The sequence below is a fragment of the Varroa jacobsoni genome, unplaced genomic scaffold (assembly GCF_002532875.2).
Source record: "Varroa jacobsoni isolate VJ856 unplaced genomic scaffold, vjacob_1.0 scaffold_548, whole genome shotgun sequence".
In the NCBI taxonomy this organism is placed as follows: Eukaryota; Metazoa; Arthropoda; class Arachnida; order Mesostigmata; family Varroidae; genus Varroa; species Varroa jacobsoni.
Window position 1 is genome coordinate 95,232 of NW_019213450.1, and position 12,847 is coordinate 108,078.

General features: G+C 44.1%; 1 protein-coding gene across 1 annotated transcript in view; it reads right to left on the reverse strand.

Annotated features, from left to right (window-relative positions):
* LOC111261349 (uncharacterized) overlaps positions 1–12,847 on the reverse strand; it is a 68,125-nt gene that overhangs the window by 18,282 nt on the left and 36,996 nt on the right. Inside the window, exons 2-3 of the mRNA XM_022834783.2 lie at positions 11,295–12,666; positions 5,927–5,959 (exon numbers count right to left, since the gene is read on the reverse strand). Of these exons, the coding sequence (XP_022690518.1) occupies positions 11,491–12,666 (1,176 nt within the window). The 3' untranslated portion in view covers positions 5,927–5,959; positions 11,295–11,490. The remainder of the gene's footprint in view (positions 1–5,926; positions 5,960–11,294; positions 12,667–12,847) is intronic.

The window sequence follows — 12,847 nt, forward strand, 5'->3', positions numbered from 1 at the left end:
AAATTTCCCATAGTTCTTGCAACGGACGTCTACGCCGCGTTGCAACTGCGCCGCGATGAACAGAAACTTTAAATATATCATTACCAAAGCAAACTGAATGATACTAACGCCTAGCAAATATAAACGCGGGGCTAATTATATCATTTATTTTATATTATGTTAATGAGAACTAGAACTGCTAAAAATAATCAAAATTCTTTAGCATCAAAAGTTAACTCAACAACTTCATTATTATGCCCACCCCCGGTCCTTAACACCGTAATCGATCAAACTTTTACAGATAACAAAAAAAGGGGAAAGGACAAAATCCTCATTCAAATTGTAACTTCGACTTCGAAAAAATCAAAGATCACGCCATTCAATTAAACATGGATTTTTTCCGTTGAAAGGAAGTGCAGATCGCGCTTCGAGAGAATTTTGACAAGTCGTGGCCAGGAGATCGACTACCTAGCGTTTCCGAGGCCCCCTTCCATCAATCGAGTTTTCGTAATTGATTCGCTCAGGCGCCACAATTGTTTATGAAGACTGTGGTCCGGATTGACGAAACACTGTGGTATGTGGTACCACATACGTTGTCGATGTGGTACGTTGTGTTCCGAGTGAGGCAGAACTTCTACCAGCCGACGGAATTCAGGGGGTGGGGGTGTTTATTATCCAGGGACAGAGGTCTTTCGGCCAAAAGGCAATTAGACACCAAACAAATATAGTGACTAATTAGAATCGTAGTGATCCGTGACGGTGGCAACACTTACTCTGGCAGTAGAACGAACACCTAGCCATCTGAAAGCTGTAGAATTGTTGGCCTAGCCAATAAATAAGTAAATGTAATAGAATGAGCAGCTACCATAGACGTGCTACTACTAGTTCATGTGTACCTAATGTTGGGGCAAGATTTTCTATAGCCAACAAAAGTAAATGCGTTTACAATCCGATTACCATCACATAGACTCCGTGCCAGCCCGGTAGATGGCGCTGCGAGGAGACGAGCGTAGTTGCGTATCTATACTTCGATGATACGCATTCTTGGCGTGTATAGCGGGCGGTGCGATGTAGCTAATACCTTTAACCGTATCAAGAGCCACCTATACTCAACTTAAGCAAAAGAGGCGCTAGTGGATCAAAGGATCTTAGGGTAAGCGTTTCGAGTAACCATATTGAGAGTGTACATATTTGCACCTAGTTGTCATCTGCTTTGTGCAATGGGCCTAGGGTCCTATTTGCGATCAGGAGAAGGTCGATTGTGGCTGCTTTTTCACACATGCTCGACACGGTGTTAGCCCGCCCAGCGTTTTATACTCGAAGTAGCAAACACTGAACGCCATGTCCGGTTGAGCGATAAAGCGTGCGTAGACAAAATCTGTGCTATTAGTCCAGCTTAGGAGTTGCTAGAGAACGATGCGACGCGTCTATAAAAATTTGGGTCACGTACCGCTGCTTTGTGTACCGAATACACGTGTTTGTATCTCAGTTCCTGTGTATCTTTGTCCGTCTAGAATTGTCGCGTCATCGAATTGAATGTTGTTCAGGGCAGATCATTATTTCTATTTACCGCGTTGTCGCGTTTTATCGAGATAAAAAAAAAATGAGCCGATTTTGATTTGCCGTTAGCATTGTGACCGTGATTTTCTTTCGGGCTTTTTATTTATTCCAACGTGCTCGTGAGACATTCGAATGTCTGTCAAAGTAGACTTGGTCCAACTCCAAATCTGTCCATCGCGTCGCTAACAACCCAATGAAAATTTCCTTTAAGCAGGCATTGTAAAGCAACAAAAAAACGGTAACTTCTATTATAATATTTGTGACAATGCCGATATGGTCCATGGTTTGGCCATTACGTGGCGCAAGCTTTTGAACGTCGACGTTCGCACCCTTTTTAAGCTCACCGGTCGACGAGTCACTGTTTTTTCCCTAACTATGTTAACTAATTTTCAATTTTCGAATGCAATCGCCCAAAGACGAATAGGCAGCCTGGCATAATTGCGGAGCATGAACTGGCAAAAAAGAAATTGCGTCATCGCCAGTCTTTGCGTGTATGTGTACGTATGCCCGAGTTCTTACTAACTGAAAGCTTCAGCAACAGTCTTCTCTATAGCGCTGGATGTGGCACCAAGTATAACTAAAAGTCACGACTTGTCGGTCCGCCGAGTAATGCCATAAAACTATGATTTTACCTACTAATGTCTTGATCCGAAACAGATGCCACTAATGGAACTAACGTCAATTCAGTGTACCTAGATGATTGTGAGTCGGGTGCGTTTGTGAAAAACGGGAATTACAATAGAAAGCGGAGCCATTGAAAATAGCCTTACTTGAAATTTTCGCTTTAAAGAATAGGATTAGATGTAGATGTATCTCAAGCTTGATGTTTTGTTTTTCCTTAAAAATGAAGTACAGATTATTAGCGAGGCGCAATATATATACCGACTCGTTAGAGCTCTTTTTTTTGTGATCCGTTGTATCACACACCGTGATACACATGTGTCATTGACTGATTCGGACTCTGATTCAGTCTTGGACAGAGTGAGCTGCATGTTTGCCATACGAAAGTAGCCATTGGACCAAGCGAATTGTAACTCTTTGTGTCATGCTCACGGCAGCCGTCTCTGAGACTGCAACAGACCTCGTTTAAATTCTGCGGAATAGTTGCAATTAAGATTTAACCAGCTCCGTATAGAAACACTCGAAGCTGTTGCGTGGCATATTTAGGCCTAACGTTCGGTCTGAGTCAATGCAACTTCACGTTGCAGGTTCGATTCAGGCATTCTCTATAGTTCGGCCCATTTCAAAACTTTGCACTCTTTAGCCGCTTCTGTGGAAACTATTGGAACAAACTGCTGGTCGTTCCAGCAACTTATGCTGATCGTATGTTTCGTTCGGGTGGCAAGGTGTGTTTGTAACCAGGTGTCGCTGTAAGCATACAGGGCGGCCAGCAGTCTTTTTCTTATCGCAAATCTAGCGAAGTCCACCCAGCTCAAATAGCTTATAAGCGAGAGGTCAAAACAAGAGTGGATCAGGACTGTGAGAGTACAACGAGGCCTTCGAGACACATACGTGCATACGCATGCATAATGCCTTCAATGGGGCCAGTCAGCAGCGGTGCTATTGTGGTACGCCACGCTCCTTCGATTTGACACGCATTTGCCACTTCAGGGCGTATAGCCTCCTCGACAGCTGCGACAGAGAAAACGAGAGAAAGAGACAAGAAGAGAAAGCTGTGAGCTGGGTCTATTTGCATATGATTGCGCTGAACGACCAACACTGCCGCTAAGCCCAATGAGTCTATAAGGCAAAGTTTACTCGAGCATAGAACGCCATAGCGTGGGGTTCTCACGGAGTTTACAAATAGTTTCAACCCTTCAAATTCCCCTAAACCTAGCGATGATCCCCTGGCCGCTGCCGACACCTTTCCAACTGTGTGTTTCCATACTGCTATAGAACTATCAGATCGAGACAGCGGCCGCACTACTCGGGGATGAAAGTTTAGAATTGATCGGTACCGAGCGTTGCCGACAGATCCGAATAGATGCTCGATATGATGGATAACACTGCCGATCGATGTATATGCGTCCATTCATTTTTCGGTGGCACTATTTCGAAAAATGCAATCGTTCCAGCGGTGAATCGGTGCGTCTGCAGATGCGCGCAGAACGCCACGCACTATATGAATGCGTGCAATAGGCTACAGACTGATTATTTTCGAAATTGAGACCTGCACGTGACAACTGACCTGAACTCCTTCAGTGTATCGTATTGCCAGCTTTCAAAATTTAGATATAGCTAGCGCCGGCCTTAATATTATTTGAACGCCATCTTAGTTAGTGTTTATCTAACGATTAGATGCCTTCCTCACTAAAGCTCAGCTCAAGGTTCCTTATCTGAGCCTGGGTTACAAAAAAAAAGGGAACGCATATGGTGCACATCGATGCGCTGCACCTGATACTACTTGAATTAAATAATTATAAATCGATAGAGTACTATTTGCCAGTGGCACAGTGGTAAACAGTTGCCAGCGGTTCGCTGACGTGCTAAGCTATCCGAATTTTGCATAATAAAATTCCAGAAACCATCATAACATTTCATCCTATTTTTAGAGTAAGCTTTTTGAAAAATTGTATCACTGATCTAAGGGGTACCCAAAACCGGGTACATCCATAGGACCTAGCCTTCTAAAGATAAAAAATGTTCTTGAATGTAAACTTCTTACCAGAAGACACGTATTTATTTTCAAATTATTATATTATCACTCTTTTTATTTTATCCATCTAATTATGTAACAAATGACCCGACGGTTCATTTTTTGCATGCCTCTCTCTGTACAACCGCATGTTTACATACACGATCTATATGATTATTTATCGAAAGGTGTTCTGCATACAATGACAATATCAATAACAGTCACCATCGTCATCGTATTTTAATAGCCAAAAAACGCTCAACGTTCAGTTCGATACATGTGAGCAGGACTGGAACGCTTTCATCTTTATGCTTCCATATTTTTTTCTTCTGAAGAAAAAATTGAGAGGGAAATAGCAAAATTATCCGATGTCTACTATACACTACTTCTTGTTAATTATAGATGCAAAATATCTTGCGATTTTTTGCCGGTTAAGTTTTTCAGAAACAGCGTGTCGTCATCATCAGCACATATAGTAACATATATACGTTTTATTATTCATGTAAACACTATACTGCCTTATCTGAGCTTCACGCACCTCTCAATTGCACTAATTTTCAATTATTTTCTCCGGCTGCACTATGGACGGACATTGTTCTCTAAAATATCTCGAGCCGTCAATGATCTTCATTGTACAACAGAGTGATATCTAAGAGACAAGTGGTTAGAAGATAAATTATTCTACAGAATTGTCTACAGTGCTATAGAGTAATAGCAGATAGAAAACATCTATTTGTTTTCAGCCGTAGAGTTTGTTTTAGCTAGCTCCAAGATGGCTGACCTCACAACCTATTTTTTCACTGACAAACTCATGTCAATTTCTAATACGATTGAGCTTCTTTCAGCGCATCTGTGTGCACAATACACGGCCTGTACAGACCCATCGAGGGCAGAATTCAGATATGGTTCCTTCACTTGGGCTGAAAGAGTCTAATGACATGACGTATCAGACAAATATTGCTACAGGACAATACTGATGTTGCTGGGAAATTCTTTCAAGGAGTGACATCGGCCAATAGACAAACACTTTTCGAAGTTCCAGCCGAAAGGTCACGCGTTGGCAAGTTCGTCGGCTGATCCGCACTAATAGCACGTGATTCTCTCCCGCCTATACGAGGTCCATCTGTGCGAGTTAATTATAAATAGATATGTTTAGATTCCCGCCATTTATTTAAGGGGGCAAATAGGCCATTGGTAAAATTGAATTGAAAAAAAGCTATGCCGTCAATAAATCGTGGAAAATTCATGCGATTGATACTATATTGACCGTAAAATGATTCTTTTTACAACATCAACATATAGAAACCAATTAATGTCAACTGTGACATAGTGGGAATTTCCAAACTTCACATTGTGCAACTTTGGTTAGAGGTTATAACTTACAGTTATGATCTCCTCTTATATAGCAAGAGGATTCATTTGGAAGCTTGCTATCTTCGAAAAGGTCCGTATCACCGAGAAAAATTACATTTATAGATTTCAAACCTAATCATATATATATATATATATATAGTGAGTGGACGAACGCGTGTTTGGTAACATAGTTCTATTAAGTTACCATTAACATAGGTAACATTAGGTTCAGTTATTTTCGACCACCACTACGCTTAGGTTAACTATCTAACGCTTGTTTGCAAAAGCCGCTCTCACACCACCCAATAGGATATCATTAGATGTTTAGGAAATCCGCTAATGAAATCAGTATACATGAGTTGATCTGTAAATCGATGGCTGAGGTAGTTTTGATCTTACGTTCTACACCTTCCATGTTCTCAGCTGGCGAACCTGAAATCAGCAGCAGATTGATTAGAAAAACTCTCAGTAAAAATGGCGAGCTAGAAATAGATATGACCTTACTGAAAAATAGCGTTGAACTAAGTTAATAAAGAAAAGTCATAAGATTATAGTGTCATCTCATTATACCGACAGACTTAATAAATTCAGTAAGCTCTGCAAATAATTGAGGTAAGCATCGAACAGATTGTGGATTCGTAATTATGGAAAAGTTCGTGAGATTATAGTGCAAGCTTAAGATCCTTATTCAACCAGATTATCATATTGAAACGTTGAAAGAAACAAGCTGTTTTTTTTTTTTTTTTTTTAATAGGAAGCTGAATAGTGAAAAGTTGCCGACGTTGACGATCTTCCGGTCGTCCGAATCGCTACGGATTAGCGGCCTATTGCGGCCAGTGTTACTTCATTGGTCGAGGCCAGCTTAATCAGCTCCGACACTGTTTCAATTTGTCGTACGTGACTCGCTACACGAAACGCTAGGAGAACACTTTAAGAAAACTGTCGGGTGGAAAGTAGGCCTGGAGATCTTTCCCAGTTTACCGCTCGCTAACCGACAGCGATGACGGAGCACTGGCTGAAGATAGGTAGCTACCTGTTTGCCTGCAGTGGGGCAAACAAGGTCAATGAAATACAAAATATATTGCCTTCGCTGATTTGGTTGATACAACTCGGTGTAGTCTCAAGGTAGACAGCTAATATACAAATGGTTAACAATGTGTTAGAATGGTTGTTGAAACTTGGACGAACCGATGCGAAATATGTGACAGGCTTGGGACACACGGTCGTTGCTGGCTGGGCGCATCAACGCTATTGAAATGGACAACATAGTTAGCTGAAATCAGTCAGAACCGAACTTTTGATTTCCCATCGTTTCGCGCTAGCGGGCCGCTTACAGCCGCGCGTAAGCTTCCACTACCGGAAGCCCTCGACGAAGAACGATCCAAACGTTGGCTTCTCCCGTTACCGAGGCTCTTCGTTCTAATCTTTTGCCTGTTGAGATGCTATCGCTTCTATTGACGCGCGACTGGATTGAAGCAGATGCTCTGATGAAGGCGGGTTGCTTGCTGCCTCAGAGTTAATCGAATGCTATACAAAGTCTCAAAAGGATGCACGGACCCCACGCCTGACAGATCGGTCGCACCGAGCCCCGTCATCGCCGCAGGTCTGTGACACCCGCCATTGAGCGTGCAAAAAAGACCCAAGCGCTCAGTAAATATGAAAACTGTGTTCTATTCTCTTTATTGTCTAAAAGTTGTGTCGTTTGTTGTCATAGACGGAGTTAACTCCATTTTGACAGATGAGCAAATGCCCGCCTTCAAAGCACCCAGATCACGACGATCGTGAATGTTGAAGGTCATTTATTGTTTTGCGGCCTACCGAGACAGGTAGCCATACAAGACACAAGATAGCCTTAGCGGTTGTGGTTAAGCGTGTCTTTTGTAGATAGTGAAAAATCGATGTAGCGCATTGCCAGTGATGATATTTGTACCACTCGCCAATTCGCAATTTGTTCAGTGTTGTCTGCAATTCGAAACAGTGCCGGCTCGCTTTTTGTTTTTCGAGCTGCTTCGCCCTGCATCGTGAAGTCGGCCCTCCCACTAGGCTCCCACGACCCAGTTAAATTGATTCATGCCAAATCAGTTGATTTCATGTGGTGTACTATATACGCTATCACAGCCAGTTAACCTTGCTGACTAATAGAAAAATCTGACAATATCGATAAGTGGGCTTTTGCAGGTGGACACAAAAAGCTTCCGATGCCTCATCGCCGCTAGCTACACGCCGTTTGTCACCGTGAGAGCGTAGTGGGTGACGAATTTGTCTGCTGATACGTCGTAGAGTAGGTCCATTCAGAGACACGCGTTTCGTTTCGCGATGGTCGGGAGCCAGCAGTCTGCCTGATGGAACTTGACTCTACCTCATTTACTTGACGTATGAACCATCTAAATCGGTTTAAATCGATAATAAGAAAAATAATTACTTTTCTTTTTCTTACGATAACTTCTACAGCGTTTTCTCATGTCCAGTTTGTGCTCGTTTTTGGACTATACGAAAATGTTCAGTGGGGGTACATTCGTATTCTATAGAACCGCGAGAGGCCAACGGATCATAGGGAGCGTATCGTATAACGGGCTGACATTGACATAAATAATGGACGCTCCGATCATATGGCTGACCATAAAGTCGACTTCATGAATCCCTCTGCTGCGGTCTCAGGCGCACCGACATGTCCTATAGATGGATTGTTACATATCAGTCAAATTCGACGAGCAAAAATCTAAATTTATCCATTCAAGTATTATTATTATTATGGGCCCTAAAAATAGTATATAACGAACATAAGGCGGACAAAATGCCGGAACGTTTAACTTGGTCGATGGTTCGCCCGCCTACGAGTAGGCGTCACTCGAATTAACGGTGGGTATGAATGCGGTTGCGTGGGTTCGTGGGCTGTTTATATAAATCTGTGCGTAAATAGTCGAAAATGCCGATTCTCAATAGCAAATAGTTAAGAGAAATTTTTAGCTGGCAATAAGCTAATTTACTCATTAATTAAATATGTCGACTAGTATTAGCTAAAATGCAACAAACGTAAACTTGTTCCAGCAAGATTCGTTCCAATGGATCATCGGATGCTCGTGGAGTCGATGATTGCGAAAAAAAAGCATGACAATTATGATTTGTAGCTAGCTTTGCCATTTACCTTAACTATGGTTTTCTGGGTGTCGGGCAAACTTGGGTTATCGACATCTTCTAGATTGTGAACTCGCCTCAAACAGTTGCCTCATTTATCAGATCATTGCATTTTTTTTCTATTTTTCGATCGTTGTTTCTGTCTTGTCTTTCTTTCTTACATTTTATTGTTCTCTCTGCCTCCCAATTTTTTTTTTGTGATTCGCATCAGTCGCGTACCTCTTCATTTGCTGAGCGTTGAGCCTTAGGCAAGGGCAGCGCAAAGCTAGCAGCAGCGACCTTAGCAGCAACGAGCCTTTAGTCGACGTCGGGAGTGGGGCACAACTTCGTTCTTTTTTCGCCCGTTATGTCGATGCCGGCGTCGGCGAAGGCCGCGGCCGCGGGCTCTGGGAGAACCAAATTGATTTCTACTTTTTAAGTCCGCCCCTTTCCCAGTCTTTGTTAGCGCGCTCCCTCCGCCCGCGGCCCGTGCTTTCATAGCTTCGGCCCCTTAGTTCCCTAAAATCAGCAGCCCTCATATAATAAGCGCTGCTGCCCGCGCCCAAAACATCCTTCGGGAGTTTCAGTAGGGCATGGGTGGAGTCCGTCGCCGCTACTACTGCTCGTAGGGGTAGTGAATCAACCGAAAGAGAAAGAATAAAAGAGTGAGAGAGAGGAACGAACGAACGAACGAACGAAACGGTGCTATCTGGTGGGCAAAGAAATAGCCGATGCCCTTCGATCAGCTCGCCGCGCGTCGTTGTAAGGCAGTGGGGTATCGACAAGTCTGATAGGGAGAGGACAACGACGGCACGGGTTCATGCTCTCGTTCCTACTGCTGCTGCCGCCGCCGCCTGCTGAAGTGGGAGGCTTCGAAGGTCTTCCTTGTCCCCATTTGAAGAGAAGGGGAAATCACGAGTGTGCGCGTACGTCAGAGTGCGTGTAGCTAGCAGACATTACCAGGGCTGAACGGCAATGTGTTTCTCTTCCTCCCCTGGACCCGTCATCTTAACGAAGTGCCCGGTGCCGGTGAACGGTCGGGTTCTGCCGCCACTTATCCCCTAGTCATTGTACCGTCGCTGTACACTCACCCAGATGATCCCTACGGATCCTTTCGCTTTGCGGAACCCCCTAGCCTCATCTGCTCTGCTCTTAACAGCACCGGCTAGACACCATCCGACCCCCCAAACAGCAGGCTTTCGCTGACACCCTGCAGCAGAGTCAGTCGCTGTCGCCACATCAACAATAGGAGGCTTGAGCTGCCATCTTCGACCTCGCTGATCGGTCGGTGGGGCGGTCCACATTTGCTTGCCCCTATCTGCAAAGCTACGTGGCTAACTGCACCGACTAGGCAAATGCTGCTGGAGTACCTGGCTCACTATCCGACTCGCTCTCCTATGGAGCTGCCGCCAGCAACCCCGTCTGCCAGCAGAGTAAGATCTTTATGACCTGGCGAAGTGCTCATCGACATCGAGAAGACGGGATGCTAACTCCGTCCCTTTTGGCGCAGTCACTGACATAGCTGCTGTTGCGGCGGACGCATCAGAGAGTACAGAGCCTTAATATTATATTTAGTTGTCACGTAAATACTTGACTACTTCCCTTTTTCATCGCCAGTGCTGTCCTTGTGCTGCGCTGTACGTCCTGTTTGGACTGGCGCAGCAGAAAGCTTTGGGGCAAATAGAAAATGTCTCATTCTACTACATTTCCATCGGCGCTCCTATGCGAGCCTTGGTAGCGCTTTGCCCGAATTTCTAACGCGATACAACAGAAGCGACAATTCCATGCTTGCGCTTTCACGTCTCTTGGCGTTTGCTCGCCCTGATCGGCCATTTATTTGGCCTATCGTCGTCGTCCTTCTCGTCGTAGAGAAACAGACGGTTCTAAAGCGTTTGTATCTCGTACTTTTATAGCAATCGAACGAATCGATCTTTTTAACGTCGATAACTTGATATAGATAATGGCGGTGGTTTCCTTCGAAAGGAAATAGACAAGTACCAAAATTGAATAATGCAAAAAAACATAAACTTTGTTTTTCACTGCTTTAACATTGTTTTTCTAGCCGACAGAATAGTTTTTTTTCTTTTTTTTTTCTAGCGTAATTATTAACATATTTGCTCCTAGAAATCTGCGGATATCGTCAATGGACACGTTTTACAATTGAGATGTCCATTTTTTGTGTTTAAGTTCTCAGAGTTTCAGACTGGAGAGTTTCAGTGTTCTATTCAAACATGGAGACAATTTACGATGGCATGCAATGAAAAAAAAACTTCTTCATCGGCAAAAAATCGGTGTACTTTGACAAATTTGACACAGCGCTACATGTAAAGACGCAGCGATTAATTAAAAATTTATATGTTTTTAAAGGGCAAGTAAATTAGAAGACAACACTTATTATACCTCATGATAGGTACTGTGCGCTGACATTTTTTTATCTGCAGTTTGAAATTGGTTGTGGTCTAGAAGGCTCGAACGCTCCTTTATAAGGCTCAAATTTATTAGCTTCATTATATATTTAGCAGTAATCGATACATCTTTTCTTCTTCTTCTCCTTATTATTATTATAGCCTAAATGCAAACCCCACTTATGTAAAATGGCGAGATTGTAATATTTAAAAAAAAAAAACCCAAAATATTAAGTCAAATATATCACCTTTTTCAGAGTTGTATGACGCATTTAGCATCGTTTCCATGAAAGGCTGTAGACGCCACCCGAACCGATCGACACGACCTCCCGCTATATATACACAGCGATGTTGTCAAAGGCCTAGCAGCCGCCAGCTTGGAATAATCCTCGATGGCGACTGATCTCTACTGGATTTGCTGCGTTGTATAATAATTTTGTGCAATCACATCATTTCCGTGTGTCGCTTCATATGCAAAGACAAATGGTCTGATCTCGAAAAGGCCCGTTCACAGAGCCGACACTGAAATGGCCGATCTCCTGTGTGCTTTCGGTAATGTCGGGTCAGCTCGTCCGAGCGAGCAAACTTCCAACCGCAGCCCTTCCAATTGCACATGTACGGTTTTTCGCCGGTGTGAGTACGAAGGTGCGCCTTGAGGTGAGAACTTTTCGAGTATGTCTTCATGCAACCTTGATAGCTACATGTATGGATGGTGATCTTTTTGGGGCCGTTCCGACTTCTTCGACCCCGTTTTCCTGTAACCTTTGGCGAACCAGGTAATGCCCCGATAGGACCCATAGCTCCCATGGACATGTGCGCCATGCCGTACAACGGTGGCTCGAGCTGATCGGGAATAATCGTCTGCGGTATGTCCTGCCGAAGATGTGGTGAAGGGATTCGTCCCCCAACTGGGGCATAAGGTCGTTGCGGTCGGTAGAATCGATTCAGGCCATGAACTAACGGGTAAGAATTATTTCCGCCCCCGCTTCCACTTGGATGCTGGTCGGGATTCGCTGTAGATTCGTCCGATGGCCCACTATAAAAGCCCCATTGGTGCTGGTAATAATCGGGACTGGTCGGACTCGGTGAGTGGTGGTATGCTCTTGGGCCAGCAGCTGTTCCTGCTGCGGTTGCTGCTGCTAGCGCCACTGAGGAACTTCGATCAGGTTCAGACTTCACGCTACCGTTGGATTCGGGGTGATGATGATCAAGATGGTGTGATTCCAACGTTGTTGGTAGGTGAGCCGCTGTGTGATGCTGAGGTGGTTGGACTATCCCATGCGAATGATGGGTATGATGATACCGATGAGGGTATGGTGCTGAAGTCGGGTAGGCCAACGCTTCAGGAGGTCCCGGTGGTTGAGGGTGTGCAGGTTCGGGATGGGGCGGATGTGTCGCGGTGAAGAACTCAATTTTGATGTTTTTGTCGGACGAGGGTGAGTGAATGCTGTTCGACGATGAGGTTGGCGTTGCATAGACGACACGTTCCGATACTGAACCTTGATTATACGAGCTAAGCATATTGCGAAGGTTTTGCTGAGCGGCAAGCCGCTGCTGTCGAGCTTCATGGGTCGACTGGCCGCCGTCCCCAAGCAATACGCTTTCGATGTCTTGCCACATCTGTAACCGAAGATACGAACAGGTTACTTTAGGTTACAAATGAGAACCATTTGGAATTACTTAACCCTAAAAAGGGTTACTAGGCTCTCGTAGGTTATTAAGGTTTCGTACGTGAAGAGGTATGGTATTAGTAGCACGAGCAATGAGAAAGCGTTTATTGTATGATTTATTAGCTGTTTTA